The sequence below is a fragment of the Phocoena sinus genome, chromosome 5, assembly GCF_008692025.1.
Source record: "Phocoena sinus isolate mPhoSin1 chromosome 5, mPhoSin1.pri, whole genome shotgun sequence".
Lineage (NCBI taxonomy): Eukaryota > Metazoa > Chordata > Mammalia > Artiodactyla > Phocoenidae > Phocoena > Phocoena sinus.
This window is the reverse complement of record NC_045767.1, coordinates 21,982,913-21,999,094: the sequence shown is the minus strand read 5'-3', so window position 1 is coordinate 21,999,094 and position 16,182 is coordinate 21,982,913. Positions and strand designations below refer to the sequence as shown.

The following is a 16,182-nucleotide window of genomic DNA, read 5'->3' as shown; positions in this document are numbered from 1 at the left end:
CAGTGCTCTATGCCTCCAGCCCCACTCTCGCCATCCTGCCTTTGCACATGCTGCTCTCACTGTTGGGAATATTCTCCCCTATTCTTCAACGTGGTGCTTGATACATGTGGGAACCCAATACATGTCTTTTTAATGGTTGATAACTTTTCTTTAAACACCCTGGGTATGCATTAGGTGACAGTATATGAATCTCTGAAACTTAAAAATCCTTATTCCATACTAGCGTCCAGAACTAATTCTCTCCCTTACACACACACACGCACACACACACACACATGCTTTCCAGAGGACATCACTGCATTCCTACCTCATGTTTCATCTGGAAGTTCTGCACAAGGTTGAGGTCAGTGAACATCCGGATTGTGCACAGTGCCGTTTCCAGGTCAGATAGCTCAAAGTCGCTGAAGCTGAAGTCGGTGATTTTAAGGGTCTGGGCAGATGGTACCATGGCAGCCTTAGGTAAGGGGAGAAGAAGAAAGTGAGATAAAGCTGTTAAAGCAGCAGCGATTCACAAAGTTTTCTTGCTTTGCTGTGGGGAAATAGCACACTGTGTTTATTTTTTTTTCCTTTTAATGTCATATACTAGAAATCTTTTAATGTAGAAGTTACTCCTTTTTTTTTTTTTTTAAACTGAGCCACATGTGGGTAACTAATATGGTTCTAGGTAGGCCAGGTGGAGGAGAGAGAGTAACTGTACCTAGAACAGTAGGCAGAACTAAGGACTCCAGTGATCCTGCCCCTTTATACCTCCTCAGTGTTATTCGTTCAACAGATACTTATTGAGTAATTATTGGCCCCGTCCCAGAGGATAAGTGGTGAGCAGGATAATGATAATGTTCTAAGCATTTTACATTTAATTCTCAAGACAACCTTATGAAATCGATACTCTAGCTCCATTTTTCAAGTACAGAAACGTGAGCATGGATGAACACTTCCTTACCCATGGTAGCACAGCCAGGTAAGGACTGGAGCCTGGCTTCCAATGCAGACAGACTATGCTGCTCTCAGATTTGACACAATCTCTTATCTAGAGACCAACAGAACCTACTTTACCCAAGCCTGACCACAAGAATCACCTAGGGTGCCTATTAAAAATAGAATTAGCAGGCTTCCCTGGTGGCGCAGTGGTTGAGAGTCCGCCTGCCGATGCAGGGGACACGGGTTCGTGCCCCGGTCCGGGAGGATCCCACATGCTGCGGAGCAGCTGCGCCCGTGAGCCATGGCCGCTGAGCCTGCACGTCCGGAGCCTGTGCTCCGCAACGGGAGAGGCCACGACAGTGAGAGCCCCGCATACCGCAAAAAAAAAAAAAAAAAAATAGAATTAGTGATTCTGATTCAGTAGGTCTGGGATGGGTTAAGAAACTGGTTTTTTGGAGGAGGATCTGTTTTTTAATTAACATCCTCAGTTTTGATTTGTTAGTCATTTAATTGTAGTAAAACACTTGCAATTTCTTCAAATACACCTTGCTCTTTTTTTTTTAAATCAATGTTCCTTTTACCTCCTGCTTCTCCTACTTTCTTTAACTAAAGGACTTAAGACACAGTTCCCATCCAAAAAAGAGTTAAATGCCCTTCAGAGCTAAGCCCACCTTGGGAATGCCTGTTTAATTACACGAAGTTCACTATAATGTAATTTCTTGTTTTGTCTCCTAAGTACACTGCGACTGACAGGTGGGGCTGTACCTTACACGTCTTTGTATCCATTGTGTCTACTGATGGATACAGTTTTGATATTTGTTAATATGAATATTTATTAAATGAATGGAAGGGAAAAAATCTTATTCCCTTCACTTAATTTGAGTTTTAAGTTCTGGTTTTAAGGTCCCAAAACTTCTTAGGAGAGTGGAGCCCATGAACTTGAGTTAGAAAACTAGCAGACCTGGCAAATGCATTCCAATTTGTTTGGTTTGGTACTGAATATTTTTAAAAAACCACCGAATTTGTTATACTATTTAAAAATTGGGAGAGTTTTAACAATAAAACAGGATTTCTGGCGTCTCCTGGAAAATCCGGCCACGTTGAGCCCCAATTCCCATGAAGCAATGCTGGCCACAGCCGAGGCCCCCCGGCTCCCTCACACTGAGCAAAGCTGTCAGGCTTCTCTCCTAGATTTCCTGCCGCGCCCCTGCCGGCATGAGAACTTGTAAGAACCCCACTCCTCCATCCCCTTGACTATTCACTCTGCCAGCACTGTAACTGCCTTAGCCAGATGTGGCTGAGATTGACATGATGAAAAGAGGCTTTAACTTGGTGTGGGGCAGAGGGAAGAAAATCAGGTTCTTTCCAATGTTTTTTCCTTGATTCCCTCCAAACCCCTTAAATTTCTTCTGAGAATCTGGTATATCACTTCTCTGCCTTCCCTCCATCTTTTGTGAAGTAAAAAGGTCAAAACTACTAAAACCTTATGGAGCAATCTAGAACTTTCCCTACCAGCCTGAGGGCGCGCGCACATTCTCTGCTCATCGGGACCCTCGTGTTTTACGTACATATACCAGACCTGATTAAACTTTAAAAGAATGTCACCCTCTTCATACTCCAAACCAAGACTCTTTTGCCCAAGCCCAAAATTCACGAGGAAATACGCCTTCTGTTCAGTCAATTCGACAGCCTAATGCGTGGGCTGAACTAGGGAAAGAAAGGAGGGCTGAAAATGCACCGAGAAAGGGTAGCGCTGTTTACACCAGCCTCCAACATCAAGACGGAGCAGACAGCTTGAGGGGACTGGGGAAGTGTGGAGGTGGGAGTAGGCCCACCTTTTAACTCAGAGCAGATGACAGCTGCTTCCCTTAAACATTGCACAAGAGAACAGATGTTTGTTCCTTAGGGCATCATTATTCTTAGAGCAGGAAGTTTTCCCTCTTTCCTTCCACAAAGGATATTCTAAACACTACGGGATGAAGACGGCCAACATGGCTTGTGCCTCGCTCTATTGTACACTCTAACTCTCGACAGCTCTCTCCTGAGAGCAAAGACGCTTCTCTTCTGCTTGTTCAGCCACGTCACACCACGACTCAACCTTTCTAAGCTGACCTGGGGGGATGTGCAGACATTTTCCTTCAGAACCTTGTGGTCAGTGATACAGAGGTTCGGAATTCTTGGGATCAATTGCTAATAAGCCATGAGAAAGTCACACATCATTTAAAGCTCTCGTAAACTGCTTCTCTGACCATCACAAGAGAATTCAACTTTCTGTCTGCCCTGAAAGGGCTTGGGATAAAGGGGATTTTAAGTAAAACATATTGCCTGTCATTCTAACTTACCATTTTATAAAACGAAATAGTCTACATCTTACTAATAGCAGGGAAAAAATATGTGGTATTTCTGGGAGAGGTTATGTATATACAATTCTGGATTTTTATAGCTTCCTTCACTGACCGTTTGATTTGTTAGAATTTGCAAAGTGAGACTTCTGACTTGGTTTTTCTTTGGGGGATAATATAACTTATTGCATCATGATGCTGAAGACAAACAAGTAACATATTTTATAGATTCTGTAAAGCTATAAATGTGTATATGTATTATGGTTGACAAATCCAATCTGAACTTCTGGAACTACGATACCACCTAACACTGCACAATACTGCTTATTTCCCCACGTGAAAGCACAGCGCCTGTGAACGCTCAGGCAACAGCAATTCGACATTTTAGTGCTTCGTCTGAATATAGTTAAGCCTTTCTAGGGTCGGGAGTTCTAATTTGTGTGAAATTAACCAAATACGGAATATAAAGGATATACAAAGCTCCCTGGGTTAAAGATTCAACCTGGCAAACCGTTTGGTAGTACAAAGTCATTTTTCTTCTGAGTTCTTTAATTATATCTGCCACTCAAACTCATAAAGAAACTAGTTACCTCTCGTGACTCTTTAGAGGAAATTCTTCATTCAAGTTCCTTTTTTATGACTCTTTTTTCTAAAGTCTTGATCCCTTTTCACCATTCTTGCAAAAATTAAACAAAACAAAACTGTGGAAGTGAAATTCACTAAGGGTGGAACTGGACATATCCTCGGGAGTAGGACTGGATTGGGTTAAAGGAAGCAGTATTCAGAGCTATAAAAATACTTTAACTGCTCAGTGATCTTTAATTAAAACCAGCTGTTCTGAGTACCATCTGACTGATGAGGATCTATATAATAAACTGATCACCAGCCGGCATTATCCTAGATCAGCTACCACATCTGCATTTGGCATTAGATAATGATCATAAAAAGAGAAACCTGTACGCAAGGTGAAGCACATGGTAAAGGAATGTTTGCTATTAAGGGTTCTAGTCCTGATGTCCCACTGACTTTGTCACCCTGAACAAGATGTTCAACCTCTGCCCATTTTCTCACCTGTAAAATGAGGGGGTTGTCTCTAAGGTTTAATTTATCTCTGTGTCCACAGGACTCCAGGATCTATAACTGCCTTCTCACTTTGGAATCCAAGGCCACCCTGTGAGTGGCATCTAAATCTTGCCAGTGACCTTCCTGTACAGGCCCAAGCTCCATCTCTGACTCTCACCATTTAAGGTAAATGGATGGTGCTCCTTAGCTGTTACGGTTATACTATGCTTTTCATGGGTACGTGGTAGCCTCTATACTTACTGCAATAATGCTCTAAATGAAAAATTGAGTTTTTGGAAATTGCCATCATTTGATTTTTTTATGCAAGGTGGGGAGAGGTGTCTATGTTTTTGCCATTTGTTTTCAAGGTTAATTAATGCTGTCTCTTTCACTTCCGGGTCTCTGTGGTAGATACTGTAGCAAGATTCCATTAACATAACATCTATTTCAACCTTTTCCTAGTGAGCCTTCATTTTCTGAAGAGGTAAGAAAGCTCAAAAATACATTTCCCTGACTCCCTTTCAGCTAGGGTTCCAGATGAAATTTGGTTTCTTCAATGAGTTATACTTGAATTTCAAACTAACACAGTGCCTACCACATGAGGAACCCGTTTTTCTAAAATGTGGTTCCAGCGGGTGTTATGCAGCTGTGGAGACTTCAGTTCTGGCAGCAGCTTTCTCACTCCCAAAATATGCTGCGATGGTTGATTCTGGAAGGAGATGGCCTAGTGGCTTTCTGATTCTGGCTTACATGAAAGTTTCCAAAGTGAGCCAGATCTCGAAACCCACACACAATCTTATCCTGTGGGCTGCTGAATGACGGTGTAGGATGAAATCACCGACTTGCCGTATCTCTTATGTGAACGTTAGAGCATTGATCAGGAGCAAGTGGGGCACCAAGAATGGAACCGAGACATTTAAGAAGATGTGGATAACTACACATATCCCAAACCATTCACTCTAGAATATGTGTCTATAGTATATAATTTCATGATGCCTATACTTTACAGTCACAGCTTTTTTTCTGATAATTATATAATATTATATAATTAAGTTATACATATAGTCCTTCACTATTCTTTAAGCTCCAAGAGGACAGAGATTGGTTACTTATTGTTATATTTGGAACACCTAATATAATACCCACATAAAATAGGAGATAAATGTGAATGTATAAATGAAAAACTTTTTGTGATCATCCAGCACCTAATCAGTTCTTCATATTTACTTTAATTTGGCAAAAAGCTATAATACAAACATTAGTAATGAACCATGCTGAGTGAGACACAATGGATAAATTATAGACTATGCCTTCTTCTCTTACAGTTCAATTACTCACTTTTGAAAATTCTTTTATAGCTGAATTCCCTCTTTCATCTGCACAATGAATACTTCGCTACTGTAATTTTAAAAACTCAGCTTCAGCTTGTTTTAAGTGTCATTACATTTTGACTGATTCACTTGCAAGAACACTGGAAACTCAGGATGGGAAAGCAATGACCAAAAGTTTTCTACTTTTTAGCAGCTCTGGGTAGGATGTTACTTAAAATGGTCAACTCTAGATAACTCCCCTCAAGTAGAGAATTGGTTACACTTCACAAACAACAGGTTTACATTTATTTTAGAACACATGGTGCTTTTTTCTTCCTGTTTTCCACCCACCTGTTGTTCTTTTTTGGCTAATTCAAAAATGAGTGCATACTTTTGTACGGTTGTTAGCATAACTGACACCATCTTGGGCCCATACAGTTCCTCCTGTCCTTCCACTGACCCTCCCCAGGACTGTACTCTATGGTAAATCATTTCTCAATCATCAAGGGCTTTGTAGTTAATAGATATTTTTAACAATCATTAGGTCCAGGTGGCCTCTATGCTCTGTTAGCTCCAAACAATGATGAAGACCTTCACTGATGAATTCCCAGTGCCCCTGAGACTAGCTACCCATTCATAAATCTTGACTTAGGAATGCACTCCCTGTTTCCAAGCACATACCCGTATACCCTAGATTAACCATAAAATTGTCCCAGCGGCCCCTCGGTGGTGTGGAGTGCCGCTGAGAATGCTTCCAAATTGTTGTCCATGCGATCCTACCCTGTAAGTTACACTACGATGAACTGATCCATTGATTGTATGGAGCTGCCTGCCTTGTTTTTCAGTCTCAAGATACCTTCTCAGTTTGGTGGGCACTTTTCATTCCCTCCATCCCCCAACAACTTTCTTGATGGTGCATAATTAGAATGGCTTGGAAAAGGCTTGGAACATGACGGAGAAGATGAAGGCCTCAATGTTGCTCCTACTACATTAGGAGAACTGCTTTTCCTCTCACTATCACCACTACTAATAATAACTGACACATAATAGGCGGGGGAGGCGTATGTACCAGGAACTCTGGTCACTACAACTCTCTGAGGTAAGTTCTTTCATTATTCTCTTTTTACAAATGAAGAAACTGAGGCTCAGAGAAGTCACAGATTTACCCGAGATCACAGAGCTGGAATCTGAACCTAGACATCTCCCTCTAGACTCACGTTCTTAACCATCATGCTATATTCATGAAAATGAAAGCTCTATGACCAGTTAGCCGCTGTTTTATTCATTTCAACAACTATTAAATTATTTCTAGCTTCATAATCACTTTAAGAAAAAAGAAAGCATAATCTTGTGGAATGCATTGAAGGATCGTGAATTGTGTTATTTCATGCTAGATTATAGGCTTCCTAAAAGTCTGAATTTTCCAGAATCATTCACTCAGTTACTCAACAAAACATGTAAACCAGGTTCCTGTTAAGCAATCACTAAATAGTAGCTATCATTATTATGACTCAAGAACTAACAGTCTGATGGAGAAGACAGACACACAAAAAATTGAAATATATCGTTTAAGTGCAACAACACAAGGATGCTAATAAGTTTGCGTAAGTGATCCCTAACAACACAATGACAGAGAATGTAAGTACACATTTAACTACCTTTTTTAGTCACTTGTAATAGTTAATTTTATGTCGCAACTTGACTGGCCACAGGGTGCCCAAATGAAACATGATTTCTGGGTGTGTCTGTGAGGGTGTTCCTGGATAAGACGAGCATTGGAATCTGTGGACTCAGTAAAGGAGACTGTACTCCCCAACGTGCGAGGGCATCATCCAATCCACTGAGGGCCCGACAGAACAAAAGGTGGAAGAAGGAGGAACGTGCCCCTTCTTGCTTCCTCCAAGTCCACTGGAATGGGGGCATCTCCTATCTTCTCAGGCACTGGGCCTGGGATTTCAACAATCAGCTCCCCTGCTCTCAGGCCTTTAGACTCAACTCAATGACACCACTGGTCTTCCTGGGTCTCCAGTCTGCAGACAGCAGACTGTGGACTTCTCAGCCCGCACAAGCATGTGAGCCAACTCCTCAGAATCTCTCGCTCTCTCATTTACGCATATATAAAATCTCCTTCTGCTTCTTTTTCTCTGGAGAATCCTGACTAGTAAGGTCACCTATTTTTCTAAAGTCAAAGAGAATTGTTCCTGAGCTTTATCAGTACCTTACTTAAGACAAATGACAGCCCTTCTTTTATTCAACTATTTCTTATTATGAAATAAGTCCATTTACACAACAAAAAGGGACACACTGGGGTCCCTTTTACACAAGTGTGGAAATGAAACTTTATAGGAAATAATACGTTTATAAAATGTATAGTCTCCTTGAAGCCTATAAATCACATGTTCATGGAAAATAATACACTTGGGTATGGTAAATATAAGGGTCATTTAAAAATTATTGAGTTTCATATTTTTGGCGGATGTCTCGTGAAAAAGGTTTATATATTTAGCCTGTGGCAAAGTCTCCGGTAACCTTGGAGGAAAATAAAGACATGTGGCTACACAATTTGCTCAACTGTATAATCTTTACACAAAAAAGGTCACACTGCAATCAAAGGCATTCTGCCTGCCTGAGGTCTGAAGTATCAAATCTCAAGAGCTAAAATAGAAATGACAGAAACAACTCCTAATTGTCAACTCTTAAGAAAGGCCCTTATTCAGAAAGTTATTTATTAAATTCAGTCTGAAAGAAAGGCAGCCACTGAACTTGGTCTTCCATAAAATGTCAAATTCTTCCAATTAGCTTCAGTGTTTTATGAAGACATTGTTACATTACTCCTTGATGTTTATTCGATACAGATGTTAAGAGGGAAGGAGATTTTCCTCAAGGATCCATTCTTTAAGGAAATTATTTTCAGGAATAAAATTAATGTAGGTATTTGATGAGTTTATTGGTAGCCACAAGGAGAGATGCTCAGTCAGGTATTTTAAGTTCTCCTTATCAGTCCCCATCACTAGCCTGCCTCTTGGGGCACTCTTTTATGCAGAGCAGTTTGGGTCTGGGTCTCTTTACAGAAGGCTAATGTCTCTCTTCCCCATGTTTAACATGCACAGAAAATGTGTTTTCAAAAAAAAAACCCCACACAATTAGTTTACAAGGCTGTTAGAATATATCTTTCTCTAAGAAGGAATTGGATCCAAATATGAATGAGAAAGAAACCTACTAATACAAAGAGAGGTGAATATTCCAACTCTGCATGTGGAACCAAATCTTAACGAGAATAAAGACGTGAATAAGGCCTAGCAGGACTAGATTAGCATATTTTCTTCAATAACTATATTAACATGTTTTATTATTTTTCCTTCTTTCTAACATTATATAAATGGATTCCTTTAAATCTCAATAGGGAAGAGGCACAGACTATAAAAACAACTTGAATAATGAGCATAAGGTTTTTCAAAACCATGTAATGAAGGCACATAATGTCAAGATTCCAATAAAATACATATATGCTTATAAGTAAAACCTCAGAGAAAATGTGTGACTACAATTGGGACTAATACACTCAGATTTGGTTAGCATCTAATTAGTATATAAGAAGCTCAAGAACAGTGCCACCATACTTTGGAGCTAAGACTACCACTGGAAGTAATCCACTAGTAAAATCAAAGCAAAATAGGTAAGATTTGCTTGTCAAATGAAAGTAGGAAGAACCAAACAATCTATTAAATCTTGCAACGTGGAAAAGATATATTCATGTTATAGACGTCTATGAAAATGAATGCATCAACTGACAGTGTACAGGAAGTCCAAAGGACCCAAATTGTTCCAGAGTATTTCTAGCACTTTTTAAGGAAGAAGATGCCTTACTGGATGCCTTGTTGGCTACAGTTCAGTGACACTAGTTATCTAGATCATAGGGTCAACTCTTCTTTATTATTATCTGCTCAAAATTTTCCATTTATAATTTGACTATCCATAGAGATTTTCCCCCAAAGTGAAGGAATGTGATGATCATCTTGACATAAGGAAGTGGCTCTATACTCTAACGCTGCCTCAGGCAATAGAGATTTGGGTCAGGTATCTGGCTCTGCCCCTTACTGCTGTTACCTGCAGCATTCACACACATGCCTGATCAAGAGGGTTCACTTGAAGTTTCTGGCTCTGAAAGGTTAAGGTCAAGATGAGGTATAAATTCTGTCCTAGGAAATCCTGCCTAAGTGGCCAGCTTTTCCCTCTCTCTCTATTTTGATACAGAAGACCTTTCAGGATCACAACAGGGTCTCAGTTTGCTTTGAGATACATTACGTGTGATTAAAGAAACTGCTATAAAGCAGAAGCTGTAGGAATTGGAACTGAATCAGCACTGACTCCATGACAAAACTGAGAAGTTTATTTTAAAAAACTAAACTCTAAAACGTATTTATTTACTGTTCTTCTAGCAAGAGAAGGCAGAAAAGGCAATCAATCAATCAAATATTCAGTTACTTGTAATACAGAAACATTTATTTCATTCTGATATCTTAACTAACAACTTTCTAATAACCATAACCAGGTCAGCTGGGGTCCTTTTATTTTTAGCTCGGTAACTTGTAAGGATCATTAAAAGGTATACGGCAAAATGCTTGTTTGAGGCCCTATTTCTGCTACACCCAATTTTAAGCCAAGAGAAAATAAGATAAAAAATGGGATAAAAACTCAAGTTAAGCAAGAGAAAAAAAGGATTCTGAATTTCCTATCAACTTTGTTATACTTTTATGACTAGAAAACTTTTCTGAACATAGGCATAAATATTTAGTATACTTAAGCACATTATTTAATTCTTTCAAGAACTGATTTCTAAAAATAAAAATTGAGAAGCATTTGACAGCTTTTCAATTTATTTTAGGTTTTAAATTGAGATAAACCATCAGACACATGACTAAGACAGCAATTTTGGTAATTTCTGGATGATGCAGACACCTGTGTATTTGGGGCTGCAAAGGAATTTTTATTAGGATGATAGAAAACGGAATTGAAATCAGTTGCTGAATTCCAACCAATTCAAATGAATTATTTGACCTACAAGCTATGTTATCCTAAATTTCTCAATGCAGCTGCCAGAAATCTATTTTCCAAACGGAACAACAGATGGTTTTGAACAATACTGCAATATAGCAATTCTCAGTTTTTCCAAAGTGTTTTTCTCTGGCTAAAATTATTAACATAATTGAGAAAATAATTTTCAAATTTTTCTGAAAGACTATGCTATTTTCAAAGTAAAAAGCAAAGTTTAATATCCTAATGGATTTTTTTAAGCATTATCTTTAGAAATGACTCTATTTGCTAGTTTTTATTTATCTAAAACAACGAAGTGTACCCTTGCCCTCATTTTAGAGCTAACTTAATAATCCCACAAAGCCTGCAAGCACTTCAAAATGTATCTCTCCATGCGATCATTTCCAGCTCACAGTATGCAGTTAGTTCAAAACTTTATCACTCTACAAGGATTACACAAACGGGCAATTAAGTCTGATGTGAGAGATACTTTAAACCTCTAAACCTTTGTAAATAATTGAAAAACGTCTCATTCCTTCAAACATCACCGTGAACAAAAGAAATACAGCCAATTCGAATGAGGCTAACCCCTAGAGAAGCTTAATCTTTCAGATGAAATCATCTCAAGTTCCTTCAACTGTTCTTGGCAGATGACTCAGCTTCCTACTTGGTGATTTAATCAAGAACATCTACAAGTCCTGATTCTCTTTCCTTCTTTCCTAGCGCATTCTCTCCAGTGCTGTGCAATGACGTGTGGGCTTTGGGTCTGGACTGCCTGGATTTAGTCCTGGCACCATCACTCACGATCTGGGAGATCCTGAGGAGGACAATCTAAACCCTCTCAACCTCAAATTCCATTTTCAAAATGCTAAAACCGACCTTATAGTATGGCTGTGGATTTAATACACTTAAGTTAACACACACAAAGAACTTCAAACATGCCATGTATATAGTAAGTGCTCAATTAAGTGTAGCTATTATTATTTACTATTACTACTACTATTATTATTATTATCCCTTTTCTCTCGTCTTGGCCAGAGAAGTGTCTCTTTAATATCTAGGCCACTTCAAGGTCCAGACCTCTTTCAATTTCTTGAAAGAAACTGACTAAATTTCTTAGTCTCACACTCACCCTGGACCTTACGCCTTTGTCCAAGAACATGCTGGCTTTCCTGCTTGTGAGCAAACCCTGCTCACAAACACAAAACAAAACAAGTAAAAAACTTCACATGATGCAGCCAACACCTGTCTTAGCTATTTCACTCTCTTTCATACAAACCATATTTTTAAAAATAGTCTGTATTCATTTCCTCCATTTTCTCACCATTTACTCATACCCTTTGCAGTTTCACTCCTGAAGTTGCCTTCTAAACAATCACCTAATCACTGAATCCAGCAGCCTTCTCAGTCCTATTTCTCAACCTTCCTATAACAAATGATGGGATCTCCTTTCTTGTAAAAACTGTTCTACTAGCCTTCTGTGCCACTGCCTAGCCTAAACCTTCCTCCCAGTTTAACTCCCACTTCGCTGCTTTAGCTGGTTTCTTTTCCTACACCTTCCATCTAAACCTATACCCACAAGAGTTCTGCCTGCAGCCTTGCACATCTTTCTGCACTCTCCCCAACTTGCTCCATTCCCAGTCTTTCACTACCACGGGACTCCCCCAGATCCCATGATTTAACTTCCAAATCACCGCCTCTAGTTCTGCCCACCAGCCCCTCCCCACTCTAGACCTGCCCTTCCTGGTTGTTGAAGATGTCTATTTGGTTGTTCACTTACCTCAAACTTACCATGTTCTAAATCAAATCTATCCATTTTCTTTCTTAATATTTCCACTTTTGTTAATGAATGGGATGATCACTCTCTGAATTACCAAGGTCAGGACATCTGAATCATCTTTAGCCTTCTCTCTCCCTAACAGCCCATCACAGATAAGACAGTGATTATATGCATGCATTCTGGAGAGAGACAGTGTGAGTTTGTATCCTGACTCTCCACTTCCTGCCACTGCGACCGTGAGCACGTCCCTTGCTTCATAGCACAGCTGTCCTGTTTACATGAGAAAATGTATGTAAGGGCACGGAGGGTGAACATTTGGCAAGCCATGATGATGACGACAAAGAAAAAGAATCTCAATGATCTCAGTGACGCTTCTCATTCCTTACGTGACTCTCATCAAATCTCATATAGACTTTATGTTGTCTCAAGTAAATTTAAACTCAGAGGGTCAGTCTTGGTTGTCAATGTGTAAGTGGCTCGGATTTTCATTAATCTCATCCAAGGCAATCTCAATCAAGACCTAGAACACGTGATATTCCACTTACATATCAATGTGGTTTTCTCTCATCGTATCCTAAATAAGAATGTAGTGAGAATCCAGCGACTGACCTTATTTGAACCCAATTTCAAATAACATTCTGTAAGCCATATGATCAGAAATTAAAATCACTCTCAATTCTTAATAACACAGAGTACATTATCAGTTACAAGCTATAAAATCTTTGCTGTTATTACTCTAACCAACCAACCACCTTGCAGTCGCCTGTCCACACTTCCCCGTGAACTGAAAACTAAATTTAATTTTGGCTTAAGAAAGATGTAAAGATTATAACAATTACTGGGAAAATATCAGAATCATATAATGTATTACAAAATCAATATGATGCTATCCTTTGCTCTGTGTTATTAGTGAGTTTCTAGCCCTGCAAGAAAGTAGATTTGATTAGATATTTTTATAAATGTCCATATAAATATGTACCACATTTAATTAAATGTCTAGGGGACCATTACCAGTAGAAGCAGTTGTCCTAAGAGAAGCATATTTATGTATTAATTAGATGCCTCTAGTTAGTCATTTCTACAAAGAAAGAGGAAGAGGATTACCGCTAAGTATTGGAGCTCTCGTGTTTCTTCCTCTGCAGCTGAAGCATGATATGACAGAACCTACAGGGCGAGAAAAGAAGGAATGCAGGTTATACAGGAGAGGACTACCAAACACAGACCACAATTTCAAGCCTGAGATTCTGCTAAAACTTCCTGCAGAGACAGCTAGACTCCTCAGAACATCATATCTTGTTTGCTGCTTTCTTCAACAGAGAGAAAATCCCAGACTTTGATTCAAATGCTTATTACGGAAACAGAAAGTTATACTCCCTATGTTCAAAGAAAACTGTCACTCTTCCTCTGACATTGTTGATATAACAAACACATTATTTATAAGCCACACGATTAGGTCAAACTTGGCAGAAAATTTTGGGTCACTTTCTTTTAAAAAAAACTGACTTCAGTTATTTTTACTTGTGTACAGAATCAAGATAAAAGACCTCTGCATAAACTGACATTTTAACGTTGATATTTGGAAAGAAAGTAGCCTAGAAGTGGCTCTCAGATGAAGTATGTAACCACTACAGAATTCATAAGGAAAAACTGCACAGCAGAGATATAATGTCACACAGACTCAAGGATCCTTTTACACTCATATGATTCAAGAACTGAGAAGAGTAGGGCTGGTCTATAAATCTATCCATTAGCAGCTGAGGACACCTAGGCTCAGGGATCCTCATGACTTGGCTGCGAGCTCACACCCAGTGAGAAGACAAGAGGGCCTAGAACCCAGCTTTCAACTCCCAATCTAGTACACTTCCCATCACCCTAGTGAGTTAAGTTGTAAGAAGATGGTAAGGCAGGTTTACTGTCTTCTTATAACTTAACATGAGAATCATTCATTCCCATTTTCAAAAGTGATAACTTTTAAGTAATGGAATAATATTTTAGACATTCTTTTAAGCCAAGGTAGTGATTGCATTTTAAACTATCATATTTTAAAAACACATTTTTAAAACTTCATTTTTGACAGTCAACACAGATTTACTAAAATCCCTCAAAGTTTTAAAATCAGTGATAAAAAGGTATCCCATGTTCAGACTTTAAATGGTGAGCCAAGTAATTCAGCAGCCCAAACTAGTTTCCCTTGAGCTAGTTTTTAAAATTTTAAGCAATTCAAACTCTAAAGCCAAATGGTACATACATCTACTATCTTGTGATTCAGAATGTTATAATACTATGATACACCTGATGTGTCTTAGTGTTTGAACCATTAATCACTAGGAAACCTCAGGAACCTTGGAGTTGCTGTCTCCTGCTCCTGTGGAATGGACAGGTCATGGCTAAGCTGCCGCTGACACCACAGAGGTGGTCTGTTGAGAAAGGCTAAGGCTATGACCATGAATTCGTCTAATATAAATCAGTGCAGTGCAACATGGATAAGTGAATAAAGGAATAACATGACATTCTAAGTTAAAAAAAATTAATTTCATCACACACTGAAGATAAAAATAGCACCTTACTCGTAGGGTTGTATGGATTAATTTTGTTAACACAAGTGAGAACACAGAGTAAGCATTTGATAAAGGTTAGCTATTATTGTTGTTGTTTTACTGTCATTATAATGATGTTTTCCAGGTCAAAGTAATTCCCTGTCATAAGAAAACATGAGGGGTTCATGTCCTTAGCTTTTATCCAATACATCAGAAGAAAAAATGTTTTCAAGGTTAAACCTGTGATTGTACATATGCCTTCCTATAATGAATTGAAATTGAAATGTATATATTAAGTGAAAGCCTAATGACTCATATTTAACTGAAGTAAAACCATAGTGTAAAAATAGAAATAAATCTCAATCAGGAAAATATTCAGAGATTTTGAATAAAATGATATGTGGGATTTGCTTCAAAATAATCAATGGATTAATAGGGAAGAAGAGTGCAGAGAAGTGAGCAAGGGTATGGACAAATAATAGTAACCACAGGTCAGTAATTACTGAAGACAGCTAATGAACACATGGGGGCTCCTTAAGCTATTCTCTCTACTTTAGCATTATGTTTGAAATTTCCCAAATAGGAAGTTTTTTTAAAAAGAGATAACTTCTAATTGATAGCTGGCTTAGATTCAATTCTTCAGTGCAAAGCCATGGAAACAGTAAAAAAAAAAATTTGCTTAAAAATTGTATGTACACATGCACACACACGTACATATATGTACGTGTGCATATATGTAATTTGAAATATATGTATATTTGTTTGTATATATACACACACATACATATGTGGGTGTGTATTTGAAACAGATTTCTACCGGTTTCTAAGCCAAGGTCTCTTATGTAACACTATAGCAAAACTATTAGTGTTATATATTCACATTAGAAAGTAAAGCATACCATCTTGGTTATTGGTAAATCTTGACTTATATATCCTTCTAGCTCTTTAGGTTAGGTATCTGTTTATTAGGGGTTGGAGGAAAAGTTAATGATCCATATCCCAAACATTGATTTCCACTGATCTCTACTAGCTAAGAGTAGGCAAACATTAAAGTATATTTCATACCAGTGTATGAAGGACTAAGTAATGCCCTTTATGAAGTCTATTTCCCTAAGTTGGTCTATGATGTAAGAAATTTCCATGTTACACGAAGTGAACATCTTCAGGCAGTTAGTGAAGTACATCTGGAAAGGGCTGGC

The 16,182-nt window shown here is 38.6% G+C and overlaps 1 protein-coding gene across 5 annotated transcripts in view; it reads right to left on the bottom strand.

The window, feature by feature from the left end:
- PDE5A (phosphodiesterase 5A) overlaps positions 1–16,182 on the bottom strand; it is a 139,891-nt gene that overhangs the window by 35,344 nt on the left and 88,365 nt on the right. For all 5 annotated transcript variants that reach the window (XM_032633204.1, XM_032633207.1, XM_032633208.1 and 2 more), the window contains 2 exons: positions 13,551–13,610; positions 308–454 (listed from right to left, as the gene is read on the bottom strand). In XM_032633204.1, the coding sequence (XP_032489095.1) occupies positions 308–454; positions 13,551–13,610 (207 nt within the window). The remainder of the gene's footprint in view (positions 1–307; positions 455–13,550; positions 13,611–16,182) is intronic.